The sequence below is a fragment of the Entelurus aequoreus genome, linkage group LG27 (assembly GCF_033978785.1).
Source record: "Entelurus aequoreus isolate RoL-2023_Sb linkage group LG27, RoL_Eaeq_v1.1, whole genome shotgun sequence".
In the NCBI taxonomy this organism is placed as follows: domain Eukaryota; kingdom Metazoa; phylum Chordata; class Actinopteri; order Syngnathiformes; family Syngnathidae; genus Entelurus; species Entelurus aequoreus.
In genome coordinates, this window is record NC_084757.1 from 22,127,916 (window position 1) to 22,142,325 (window position 14,410).

The window sequence follows — 14,410 nt, forward strand, 5'->3', positions numbered from 1 at the left end:
TATCTTGTGTTTTTTATGTTGATTTAATAAAATAAAAAAAACGATACCGATAATTAAAAAAACGATACCGATAATTTCCGATATTACATTTTAACGCATTTATCGGCATCCCTACTCCCAACTCAACATTGACAACATATTTAATGGAGCTTTTGCACAGTATTTCTTTTAGATTGTCTGTGTGTGTGTACCTAATAAAATGTATTGCTAGTGTTAGTTTTGGTGGCTGCTTTCATAGATAGATAGATAGTACTTTATTGATTCCTTCAGGAGAGTTCCCTCATGTAGAAAATGTCACGTAAACAACAAAATTTCTTCATGAATAAGTCACTTTGAAGTCTGCAAAACGCCTCCGAGAATGTTTTGTTTCACTTTCTTGCACATGGTAAGATGCCGTCCCTTCTGCGCTCTCCTCCCTGACATGGGGCGGTATAGCTCGTTAGTTGGTAGAGTGGCCGTGCCAGCAACTTGAGGGTTCCAGGTTCGAACCCCGCTTCCGCCATCCTAGTCACTGCCGTTGTGTCCTTGGGCAAGACACTTTACCCACCTGCTCCCAGTGCCACCCACACTGGTTTAAATGTAACTTAGATATTGGGTTTCACTATGTTAAAGCGCTTTGAGTCACTAGAGAAAAGTGCTATATAAATGTAATTCAATTCAATGCTTCAGTGTGTATAATAAGCATGCTGGAGGCGTACAGTTCTTGAGTACAGCAGGTGATCGTGGTCTTTTGTCTACGTGCGCATGGGAGGATCCTTTCAATGCATTGGATGTGGTTGACTTTACCAGCACATTTTTTTTTCTGTTTGATGTGAGCTTTACTGACGCTCCTCTCCTTTCCCCTCCCTCTCCCCCGCTCCCCTGACCAGACACAATGATAGTTTAGACTCGGCCACCAACGGGCGCAGCGATATCGACTCAGGCTCTGGGTCGAGCCGGCGCACCAGTCAGCAATATTCTCTAGACAGTAGGCATTCGCTGTCCGATAGGTGGGTCTCTGTACCTCCTTCCAACGCCTCCTCTTTTCTCCTGCTCCAGCCTGTGACTCCGTCTCGCTGTGACGTCAGTGGTGGACTTGTCCCGTCCTCCTCGCTCACTGTGCTTGCATGCCTGTGCTCTTGACCCTCTTTCTCTCTCTCTCTCTGTATGTATGTATTATTTTAAAAGCACCATTAATATTTGTCATGCATCTATCTTTAAATCACCAATGAATCACACAAATAAACCTGATCTTCTCTATGTTTTGGTGCAGCATAGTGTGTGGGCGAGCTGCTGACTTGCTAAATGCACAAAACCCAAAACCAGTGAAGTTGGCACGTTGTATAAATCGTAAAGTAAAAACAAAATACAATGCTTTGCAACCTTTCAACCTGTATTCAATTGAATAGACTGCAAAGACAAGATACTTAACACATTATTATTTGCAAATAATAGCTCATTTGGAATTTGATGCCTGCAACATGTTTCAAAAAAGCTGGCACAAGTGGCAAAAAAGACTGAGAAAGCTCATCAAACACTTATTTGGAACATCCCACAGGTGAACAGGCTAATTGGGAACAGGTGGGTGCCATGATTGGGTATAAAAGCAGCTTCCATAGAATGCTCGGTCTATCACAAACAAGGATGGGGCGAGGGTCACCACTTTGTGAACAAACAACAGTTTAAGAACAACATTTCTCAATGAGCTATTGCAAGGGATTTAGGGATCTACGGTCTGTAATATCATCAAAAGGTTCAGAGAATCTGGAGAAATCACTGCACGTAAGCGATGATATTACAGACCTTCGAGACCTCAGGCTGTACTGCATCAAAAAGCGACATCACTGTGTACATGATATCACCACATGGGCTCAGGAACACTTCAGAAACCCACTGTCAGTAACTACAGTTGGTCGCTACATCTGTAAATGCAAGTTAAAACTATACTATGCAAAGCGAAAGCCATTCATCAACAACACCCAGAAACGGCGCCGGCTTCGCTGGGCTGGAGCTCATCTAAGATGGACTGATGCAAAGTGGAAAAGTGTTCTGTGGTCTGACGAGTCCGCATTTCAAATTGTTTTTAGAAACTGTGGACGTTTTGTCCTCTGGACCAAAGAGGAAAAAAAACATCCGGATTGTTATAGGCACAATGTTCAAAAGCCAGCATCTGTGATTCTATGGGGGTGTATTAGTGCCCAAGGCACCATTAATGCTGAAAGGTCCATACAGGTTTTGGAGCAACATATGTTGCCATCCAAGCAACGTTACCATGGACGCCCCTGCTTATTTCAGCAAGACAATGCCAAGCCACGTGTTACACCAGCGTGACTTCATAGTAAAAGAGTTTCGGGTTCTAGACTGGCCTGCCTGTAGTCCAGACCTGTCTCCCATTGAAAATGTGTGGCACATTATGAAGCCTAAAATACCACAACAGAGACCCCGGACTGTTGAACAACTTAAGCTGTACATCAAGCAAGAATGGGAAATAATTCCACCTGAGAAGCTTCAAAAATGTGTCTCCTCAGTTCCCAAACGTTTACTGAGTGTTGTTAAAAGGAAAGGCCATGTAACACAGTGGTGAACATGCCCTTTCCCAACTACTTTGGCACGTGTTGCAGCCATGAAATTCTAAGTTAATCATTATTTGCAAAAAAAAAAAAAAGTTTGAGTTTGAACATCAAATATCTTGTCTTTGTAGTGCATTCAATTGAATATGGGTTGAAAAGGATTTGCAAATCATTGTATTCCGTTTATATTTACATCCAACACAATTTCCCAACTCATATGGAAACGGGGTTTGTACATGCAGTACTGTATGTGTGAGCTCCTCCGCTGCAAGCACAGACAGAGTAACCTAATTGTTGGTTGTTAAGACTGTTGAAGGCTTCCAATGTGTTAGTAGGACAGCCTGTCATTACAGTGGCATTCTATATGTGAGACCTTTCATATCTAATCAGACGTTCTTGTCACGGTACCAGACATACAGCAGTGACGCAGGAAGGATGCGGTCGCATTTCCACGAGATCATTACATGCAAAACCCAACAAATTACTGCACATTGAAGATCAGATCAAATGAAACACAAATGAGTCGTGACAATAACTAAAAAGTGGCGTTTAAAAAGTCAATATGGATAGTGTTTTCTGCCTTTTTTTTGTATCGCTGTTCTGTAAATAAGGCAGCAAGGAAGCATCAGAACTGGAAGAGAGGTGGGACCATGTCTGTGTGTAGTGACGGAATGACTCGACTTCTCCCGTCCTATTGTGGATGTCCTACAAGTATCTCATGTCACGTCAGACACTGCTGCCCATGTTGTCCTGATTCTAATGATCTGAACGCTGAATGCCATGTCGCCGTATAGCTGTGTGCACATGTGCGCTGATATCGCACTTCACTGAGTTCTGTTTGAAAGGAAAAGGTGGATAAATGCCAGGTGATCTGTTATTTTGCGGGATCTCTGCATGAAAGAAGCTACCGTTGAACACCCAAAACATGCTTAAATCACAGCCTCACTTTTAAAAATTGTGTAATGAGACCTTTACTTAATGGTTTTATGTCAACTGATTTCATGCAATTGTATGTTGTCATACACAAAAACAATTTTTTTTAATTTTTGGCATATCCTCTGGGACTATGGGTAAAATGTTTTGTTCACTTCTAGTTCACTTGGCAATGGGACAATTTCTCTGATTTTTTTTTTTTAAATCCTGTTTAAATGCAAATGTATAGGGCCATAGCTGACAGTGTCATGTGGTTACCCAAATTTTTTTAGACTATAAGGCGCACTTAAAATCTTTACATTTTCTCAAAAATCGACAGTGCGCTAATGTATGGAATAATTCTGGTTGTGCTTACCGACCTCGAAGCAATTTTATTTGGTACATGGTGTAATGGTAAGTGTGACCAGTAGATGGTAGTCACACATAAGAGATACGTGTAGACTGCAATATGACGCCAGTAAACACCACCAAAATTTTAAATGTTCTAGTAAGTAAGTAAGTAAATTGGGTAAGTAAAAGTGCTGTACAAAACATAGGTGAAGTAGTACAACAATTCAATTTAAAACAACAGGAGCAACATCATAAAAAGGATACACAGTGGATTAAAAATGATAGTTAAAAATGTGCATTAACTAAAAGCTTTACTAAAAAGAGAAGTTTTCAAATGTTTCTTAAAAGTTTCATAACAGTCAAGATCACGGAGGGACTGGTGCAAATTGTTCCAGAGTCTGGGAGCTATAGCCTAGAATGGCAGGTCTCCACGGGTTTTAAAACAAGTTTTTCGGGTCTTTAGTAGACCTTGGCCTGAAGACCGGAGGCTGCGCCCTTAAGAGTAGGAGCATAACAAGTCAGTGATGTACTGAGGGGCCCCACCATGCAACACACAGAATGTCAGGACTAAAATCTTAAACTCAATGCGGAATTTAACTGGAAGCCAGTGAAGACTGGATAGAACGTGGGTGAGATGGGCTGTTCTGTGTGCACCGGTCAAAAGTCTGACAGACGCATTTTGTACAGTCTAAAGTCTTTTCAGCGTTGACTCGAAGAGAGTTGACAACAATTCTATTGAAAATACAGAACATTACACACGGCATTCAAAAAATATGTCAAAATGTTTTAGTATGACTTTGAAGCCGCACCGCTTGATGGATTGTCGGCCCATTACGGCTACCTTAGAGATACAAGTATTACTATGGTGTGTGTATAAGGACCGCGAAATGGCACCCATTAACAGACATATTATCTGGCGTTTTGTTTCGCAATATTATGAAAAACAACTTTTCTTACCTTCTGGTACCTGCTGATGTGTATTTGAGATCTGCATAAGTCCTGAAAATGTGCGCACGTCCGCTACTGTAGTCCGTGACGATTCTGTAGTCGATAAGCTTCTTCTTTTTCTCTATCTTCTTGTTATGGGACATTCATCCTCTGCTGTTGCCATTTCTAATGTAAAGTAGTGTAAAGTTCTAACTTATATCTCGCTATGGAAGCGCTAAAAACTACCGGTATAGTGAGTTTACATTATTCACTCAAGGAACTTTAGTTATTAGAGAGTTCCGGTCGCACGTTTTTTTCACGGGACACATTTCCGGCGTTGTTGCACGAGTGAGCTACGGATGAGGAGATGCCTTATAATCCAGTGCACCTTTTGGTCCAGAAAATATGGTATTTGTCAGGCCTTGTCGAGTTGCGTCTTAATCAACCGCAGCCAAGTAGTGCACTCTATTTTTGCAAAAATCTGAATCAAAAATCAAATCCATTAAAAAGTATTCATTTTTCAGCATTCCCAACAACCTAATTGGTTTTGCCTAATGTATTTTATTAATAGTATATAACCACAAAGAACAGTCTAGTAAAAAACACGAAGCTGGCATTAAAAACATTTTAAAAATAGATCATTTGATAGTCAAAAGGGCCCAAAAATACTGTTTTCCTTGCAATATAAATCACGGGGTAAGCGTTTCTCGATGCTGATGTCATTACTTTGGGGCAGGAGAGATTGTGCAGCTCTTAAAAATTAAAAAAAAAAAAAGGCACACGAGTCAATGTTCGTTTCCATTCGTCCATCCTCAAAGCCCAACGTCAAAAAAGGTTAAAGAGGAACGCTACTCGAGCTCAAAAAACGTGAAGAGGTCATCAAAAAACTACCGAAAATCCAAAATGTCCAATTGAATCAACATGACAGTAAATAATAGAGACGATTCAACAAAATGCCAGTGTTATATCTCCTCGCCTTTTAGAAATGTGTGTGTTTTATTATTATTTAGCATTTTTTAATAAATGCCCAATTTTATTCTGTACATAAAAACAGACTTGTAAAATTAATCTTCTAAAGGTCGACTTCATTTTACCACCACATTAGGCTACCTGCCAGAAAAAGTATTATTCTTTAAATTTGTCCTGAGGGTTTATACCTTAAACTGCACAGACAGCACAAATGTTTTGGTTTGTATTATAAAACTGTAATTATTGCGCAGAAAAGATAACGATGCTTTTAATATTGCAAAATATTTCCCCCCATCATGTCTACAGTTGTTGCTCGGCATATTCCTGAACCATCATTATAACTGCCTCATGGGCCAATAGAAAAATACACTTGAACTTAGACTTAGACAAACTTTAATGATCCACAAGGGAAATTGGTCCACACAGTAGCTCAGTTACGAAGGACGGAAAGGGTAAGGATGGAAAGGATCGTGCACAAAAAGAGGGCGAAAACAAAAGGTATAAAGTAGACTAAAAATGTACCATAGTAGCAATATAAAACATAACATATACGTAAAATGTACATATTATATATACACTACCGTTCAAAAGTTTGGGGTCACCCAAACAATTTTCTGGAATAGCCTTCATTTCTAAGAACAAGAATAGACTGTCGAGTTTCAGATGAAAGTTCTCTTTTTCTGGCCATTTTGAGCGTTTAATTGACCCCACAAATGTGATGCTCCAGAAACTCAATCTGCTCAAAGGAAGGTCAGTTTTGTAGCTTCTGTAACGAGTTAAACTGTTTTCAGATGTGTGAACATGATTGCACAAGGGTTTTCTAATCATCAATTAGCCTTCTGAGCCAATGAGCAAACACATTGTACCATTAGAACACTGGAGTGATAGTTGCTGGAAATGGGCCTCTATACACCTATGTAGATATTGCACCAAAAACCAGACATTTGCAGCTAGAATAGTCATTTACCACATTAGCAATGTATAGAGTGTATTTCTTTAAGGTTAAGACTAGTTTAAAGTTTTCTTCATTGAAAAGTACAGTGTTTTTCATTCAAAAATAAGGACATTTCAATGTGACCCCAAACTTTTGAACGGTAGTGTACAGTATGTATTATATACTGATATTATATTATATTTTTGTATAATATATACAATATATAACAAATCCCAATTACCATGTACAATATTACAGTATATTTAACAGCTGCAGCAAAAAAAAAAGGGCAGCATAAAATAGAGAGTAGATCCAGCAGAAAATATACGGTAACACTTTAGTATGGGGAACATATTCACCATTAATTAGTTGCTTATTAACATGCAAATTAGTAACATATTGGCTCTTAACTAGTCATTATTAAGTACTTATTAATGCCTTATTCTGCATGGCCTTATCATACAACCAGTAAGCCATTAACTAAGAGTCTTCCCTCAATAACCTCAGAATTATTGCTTATTAGTAAACCTAACCCTTATATGTTCCCCTAGTGTCCAAATAACTCTAAATTAATTCTTTGTTACTTAGAATATGTTCCCCATACTAAAGTTTTACCAAATATACATTATAAATGGTAAATGGGTTATACTAGTATAGCGCTTTTCTACCTTCAAGGTACTCAAAGCGCTTTGACGCCATTTCCACATTCACCCATTCACACACACACATTCACACACTGATGGCGGGAGCTGCCATGCACTGCCCTAACCACGAGCCATCAGGAGCAAGGGTGAAGTGTCTTGCTCAAGGACACATTGGACGTGACGAGGTTGATAGGAGCTGGGGATCGAGCCGGGAACCCTCAGGTTTCTGGCGCGGCCAGTCTCCCACGTCCGTTGTGTCCTTGAGCAAGACACTTCACCCTTGCTCCTGATGGCTCGTGGTTAGGGCCACAATGAGAGGTAGCTAACAAACAAGCGGTCAGGTAATATCTAAAATACACACTCACACAAAGGAAAATGCTTTAAAAAAAACACGATGTTATGAAACATGTTTAAATATACAGAGTAAATGCTCAATGCATTATATATAAAATACATCATACACTACCTGGGGTGTGGCACTTCTCCTTCCGCTTCACAGTGCTCTATTGTATGGATTGCACATACAGTGGTAGCACTTCAGGATCCGAAACGAGTAAGAAATCGGATTTGCCTGCAGTGTGAACAAGGCCACAGATGCATCACCTCCCACCTCCACTCTTCAGCTTGCTGGTCTGGTTCCCCACTAGTAGCTAGCAGTCTCCCCCCTTTTGGCCTCGACCTCAACACAAGTCCCTTTGAGTGTCACACTAACCAACACACTAGTCCCGCAAGTCCTGGATGCTGCTCGACGCCCTTGATCGCTCCTCAACTTTCTTTATATAACATCTGTGCGTGTGTTTCTCCCTCAGCCCCACAGACAGCCGCTACGCCTCGTCGGGTGAGCTGAGCCGAGGCAGCTCCCAGCTGAGCGAGGGGTTTGCCCCCGAGGACGGCGAGAGCTTGCGAGGCTCCGAGTTCTACGACGAAAATGACTCGTACCACTCCTGCCACTCCTCCATCAGCTACGGCAAGGAGGAGGACTTCCCGGGCTGGGACGGCGAGGACCCGCAGGGGGTCTACAGCGACGAGGGAAGCTACGTCAAAGATGGAGGCGAAGACCGGGCGCTCTTTGACGAGGAGGGTGAGACGTATGAGGAGGAAGGGGAGTACAACTACGAAGACGAGGAGGAGATGCCGTACGAGGGGGATGAGGAGATGTACCCAGTTGAAGGTGCCATACGTGAGGAGCAGGAGCCACCTTACACCCCAGTTAGCACCGCTACCACCCTCCTACCCCCGTCTGATAGTGTGTCCTCCAGCAGGCCGCCCCTGGAAAAACAAACGTCGTTGCATCAGCAGCAACCGCCTCCCGAACAGTCCCAACCCTCAAGAACCACTCCTCCCCTCCAAAAAGATGACACCTTGCCCCCTTTCACCTCAGAATCAGCTCTTTTTGCACCCACCCAGCAAGACTTATTTACCACCACTGCTACCATCAACGGCACGTCCACCACCACGACCACGATATCACCCATTCTAGAACCTGATGTCAAGTTCCAAGAGCCTGAGCCAAAGTCCGAGCTGCCCCTGGAGGTACCTGCACCGGTGGAGCAACCTACGGCTGAGGAGAGCGTCCCACCGGCTGCTGAGGAGAAAGCAGAGGAGCCCCGTGTCCCCAGGTAAACACGGTCTATGCACCTACATAGAGCTATACCGGTATTAGTATAGTACCGCGGTACTAATGAATCATTTTAGGTACTATACCGCCTCTGAAAAGTACCTGTCCGCCGCGCCCCCGTTGTCGTCACGTCGTGTCATTGCTGGTTTACGAGCAGACGAGCATGTTCGGCAGCGCACAGTCACGGAGTACTCACAAGCAGACACTGTGTGTAGACAGAAAAGGGACAATGGATGCATTTTGGCTTAAAAACTAACGATAAAGGTGAAGTTATAACACTGAAAAGCCCTCAGGAAGAGGTGCTTTAAGACATGGCTAGCTAGCTAGCGGCTAAAGTCCAGCCTCGGTCGGCAGTGTTTTAGCTACTTCTAAATCACTAATCTTCGCCTCCATGGCGACAAATAAAGTAAGTTTCTTACAAGTATCATCCCTGCAGGACGAGGAATAGCTAAACATGCTTCACTACACACCGTAGCTCACCGGCGTCAAAATGTAAACAAACGCCATTGGTGGATCTACACCTAACATCAAATGTAATGATACCAAGTACAGTAGCGTATCTAGTCGATACTACTAAGATTATGTCGATATGTTTTGGCATCACAACATCTTCTTTAGTTTAAAAAACAATTATATTATGTTTATAAACTCAGGAAATATGTCCCTGGACACATGAGGACTTTGAATATGACCAATGTATGATCCTGTAAGGACTTGGTATCGGATTGATACCCAAACTTGTGGTATCATCCAAAACTAATGTAAAGTATCAAACAACAGAAGAATAAGTGATTATTACATTTTAACAGAAGTGTAGATAGAACATGTTAAAAGAGAAAGCAAGCAGATATTAACAGTAAATGAACAAGTAGATGAATAATTCATTTTCTACCACTTGTCCTTAATAATGTTGACAAAATAATAGAATGATAAATGACACAATATGTTACTGCATATGTCAGCAGCTAAATTAGGAGCCTTTGTTTGCTTACTTACTAATAAAAGACAAGTTGTCTTGTATGTTCACTATTTTATTTAAAGACAAACTTGCAATAAGAAACATATGTTAAATGTACCTTAAGAGTTTTTGTTAAAATAAAGCCAATAATGCAGTTTTTTGTGGTTCCCTTTTATTTAGGAAAGTGCCGAAAAGTATCGAAATAATTTTGGTATCGGTACCAAAATATTGGTATCGGGACAACACTACATCCAGTATAAGAACTGTATGTTAAAGGTCCCGTAGTTTATCAACAATTTCACATCTCACAGCAAGGGTTCTCTATTTACTGCAAGGGGACCAAGAAATGTTCACGCCCCCTTAATTGAAACTGATCCTATTAATCATTTTATGTACATGCACTTGCCCCATATAGAGAGCTTATTCTCGGGAATGTGAAATTTCTGCGAAAAACATAAATTTTTAAGTCAAAATATCACTTCCGCGTTTTTTTAATGAGATATCAGTAAAAATACTATCTAAACTAATTTTTTTTGAAAAACTCACCTCAGCCACAGGGAGTTGCAGGGACGGGGGGACAATCAGGAGCTGTGAAACAAGCTCGATAGTTCGCTAACTATCTACAGTAGCTAGCTGGCATGTCGCCGCCTCTGTTGAAAAGGATATCTGCGACCGCAGAACTACTCTAAGTTGCACTGGAGTGAATTCTAGAGTGTCCGCCCTGAGATCGGTAGGTCGAACCCCAACCGAGTTATACCAAAGACTACAAAAAAATGGGAACCATTACCTCCCTGCTTGGCACTCAGCATCAAGGGTTGGAATTGGGGGTTAAATCACCAAAATGATTCCCGGGCGCGGTCACCGCTGCTGCTCACTGCTCCCCTCACCTCCCAGGGAGTGAGGGTGATGGGTCAAATGCAGAGGATAATCTCACCACACCTAGTCCTTTAACTTGAACCTTTAACTCATATTATGTTTTGCATATGGTGAATGTTTATAAAGCAAACCACCAAGTTTAATTAAATAGTGGTATTTCAGTTTGAGCACATAAGGACACCAAATCATTGAATTTCAGGATTTTTGATTCAATTAAGGGTTGTGATATCCAACGAAATGTATTATTCTAACTCTTTTGTAACACTGTCAGTGAATGAAGTGTACAGTCGTAGTACAGTACGTATCACATCATTCCAGGCTAGACTATTTGCTAAAGAACAGCAAAATGATTAAACTTACAGCTCCAACATCCATAGCTGACTGACTGATAGTTGGCAAAGCTCCAGGCTTTATTTTAAGATCTGTAGTCAAGCCTACTTTTTTGCTGGTGGGTGTAAACATGGAAAATGATACTGTATTGAAAGTCAAATCTGATTCTGATTCTAGTTTAGTTTAGTTTATTAAGAATCCCCATTAGTCTACACCGCAGTGGAGACTATTCTTCCTGGGGTTCAGGCAAAAAACATCACACAATCACAAAACAAAAGATTCAATGCAGCAGTGACGTGCAGTCAGGGGAGGCAGGTGAGGCGGGGCCTCACGTGCCATCAATGACTGCTGGGCCACAACATTAGGTACATCTGCAGACTGCAGCACGGATTTCATATTTCAGTCATTCACAACTCCTCCAACACGAACATTAATGTTTTTGCACTTTTTGGCTTCTTATTAAATAACTTTTTTAAATAGATTCAATCTTGCACGTGGAAAGTTTAAGTGTGGGCTTTAGTTGATACAACACTCGCGTCAGGGGGTGCATTCTACGGCGGGGGTGCATTATCCAGCACAACAGCGGCGCATGGACTTCATTTATAAGTAAAGGTAAGACCATAATAAAGTTTTTTTTATTAAATGTGCTTTTTTGTGTGCTACAATTTGTATGTGTAAAGTTAAAGTTAAGTTAAAGTACCAATGATTGTCACACACACACACACTAGGTGTAATGAAATTTGTCCTCTGCATTTGACCCATCCCCTTGTTCACTCCCTGGGAGGTGAGGGGAGCAGTGGGCAGCAGCGGCGCCGCGCCCGGGAATAATTTTTGGTGATTTAACCCCCATTTCCAACCCTTGATGCTGAGTGCCAAGCAGGGAAGAATGCTGGTATGAGCTTTTAAACACAACCCGTTAACTGCTGCCAATCGAATGGTGAATAAGATACTCTTTAGGGTTCATATGTTTGTAAATCTGACTGTGATGAAGTCAGTGCCTCACCAGCCATGAACCTCACCGCACGTCACTGCAATGCAGTACAACATGATCAATAATAAAATATTGTAATACAAAAATAGCAACAACAAAAACAAAAATAACTTTGAGTTTACATAGTAATGTTCATACCAAAGATAAAAAGAGCAATACAAAAATATATATTTTTGCAAAAATATAACAAAGAACCAATGGCCTATAATATACACATTAGTATACCAAAGGCAAACAATAAGTGACGAAAAAGTACCATCCATCAATTTTCTACTGCTTGTCCCATAATCAATAAAATAGTCAATAATCAATAAAACCAGTCATGACATTAGGTACAATCTTGTACACAACTATGATTAATAACACATTTCTTATCTTGAATCTCAGTTTCCCAAAGAGGGAACTTATGGAACCCGGCCATGCGAGAGCCAAAGCCAACTGGCTCCGGTTGTTCAGCAGAGTACGGCTACAGTTGCAAGAGGTACAGCTTGGGTGCATGTGTCAGTGTGTGCACAGAAACAAACCGTGCTTTCCTCTTGAGTGAATGGTTACTGTCATAAGATTGTTTACAAGTTCTGTTCCTGCATGGTTTTTACCAGCTTCCGTGGAATGGTTCTGGAGTTTCTCCTGTAGTTTACAACAGTGGATTATATGTGTTTATTCAATGGTTTCTGTTTACCCCCAGCCTTGTTTTTGCCATTTCATTATTTTCTTTTCAGTTGTTTGCCATCCTCATAGCGATTTGCATGTTGTCCATTCTGACTCTCCCCTGGCTGGAGCAGATCCTCAGGTAGGCACAGCCTGTTGTGTGTCAAACCACCTCGTTGAGCTGTAATTTGCTTTGTTCAACTCGTTGAGATGCTGGGAGCGTGCTAAGTGTCCTTTCCAACAAAACCCATACTTTACTTTGCTGTGCTGCTTTGTTTAATGCTTTCAGAAAATAAACACTATATTGCCAAAAGTATTTGGCCACCCATCCAAATGATCAGAATCAGGTGTCTGAATCACTTGGCCCGGCCACAGGTGTATAAAATCAAGCACTTAGGCATGGAGACTGTTTCTACAAACATTTGTGAAAGAATGGGCCGCTCTCAGGAGCTCAGTGATTTCCAGCGTGGAACTGTCATAGGATGCCACCTGTGCAACAAATCCAGTCGTGAAATTTCCTCGTTCCTAAATATTCAAAAGTCAACTGTCGGCTTTATTAAAAGAAAATGGAAGCGTTTGGGAACAACAGCAACTCAGCCACCAAGTGACTGAAGCGCGTAGTGCTAAGAGGTCGCCGACTTTCTGCACAGTCAGTTGCTACAGAGCTCCAAACTTCATGTGACCTTCCAATTAGCCCACTTACAGTACGCAGAGAGCTTCATGGAATGGGTTTCCATGGCCGAGCAGCTGCATCTAAGGCAGTGGTCCCCAACCTTTTTGTAGCTGCGGACCGGTCAATGCTTGAAAATTTGTCCCACGGACCGGTGGGGGGAAGGGGGGGGGGTGTATTTAAAAAAAGAATATATATATATATATATATATTTTTTTTTTCCCATAAAGAAATACAATCATGTGTGCTTACGGACTGTATACCTGCAGACTGTATTGATCTATATTGATATATAATGTATATATTGTGTTTTTTATGTTGATTTAATAAAATTTTTAAAAAAAGTATTTATTTTTATTTATTTTTTTTAATTTCTTGTGCGGCCCGGTACCAATCTGTCCGCGGACCGGTGGTTGGGGACCACTGATCTAAGGCATACATCACCAAGTCCAATGCAAAGAGTGGGATGCAGTGGTGTAAAGCACGTCGCCACTGGACTCTAGAGCAGTGGAGACGCCTTCTCTGGAGTGATGAATCACGCTTTTCCATCTGGCAATCTGATGGACGAGTCTGGGTTTGGAGGTTGCCAGGAGAACGCTGAAATACGGCGAAGGAGGGGTTATGGTCTGGGGTTGTTTTTCCAGGAGTTGGGCTTGGCCCCTTAGTTCCAGTGAAAGGAACTTTGAATGCTCCAGGATACCAAAACATGTTGGACAATTCCATGCTCCCAACCTTGTGGGAACAGTTTGGAGCGGGCCCCTTCCTCTTCCAACATGACTGTGCACCAGTGCACAAAGCAAGGTCCATAAAGACATGGATGACAGAGTCTGGTGTGGATGAACTTGACTGGTCTGCACAGAGTCCTGACCTGAACCCGATAGAACACCTTTGAGATGAATTAGAACTGAGACTGAGAGCCAGGCCTTCTCGACCAACATCAGTGTGTGACCTCACCAATGTGCTTTTGGAAGAATGGGCGAAATTTCCTATAAACACACTCCGCAACCTTGTGGACAGCCTTCCCAGAAGAGTT

General features: G+C 41.6%; 1 protein-coding gene across 4 annotated transcripts in view; it reads left to right on the forward strand.

Moving 5' to 3' along the window:
* unc13a (unc-13 homolog A (C. elegans)) overlaps positions 1–14,410 on the forward strand; it is a 168,007-nt gene that overhangs the window by 61,046 nt on the left and 92,551 nt on the right. For 3 of the 4 annotated variants that reach the window (XM_062038700.1, XM_062038701.1, XM_062038702.1), the window contains exons 10-11: positions 8,096–8,905; positions 12,447–12,540. In XM_062038700.1, the coding sequence (XP_061894684.1) occupies positions 8,096–8,905; positions 12,447–12,540 (904 nt within the window). Of the gene's footprint in view, positions 1–869; positions 990–8,095; positions 8,906–12,446; positions 12,541–14,410 lie in introns of all 4 variants that reach the window. The other variant, XM_062038703.1, reaches the window with a different exon arrangement.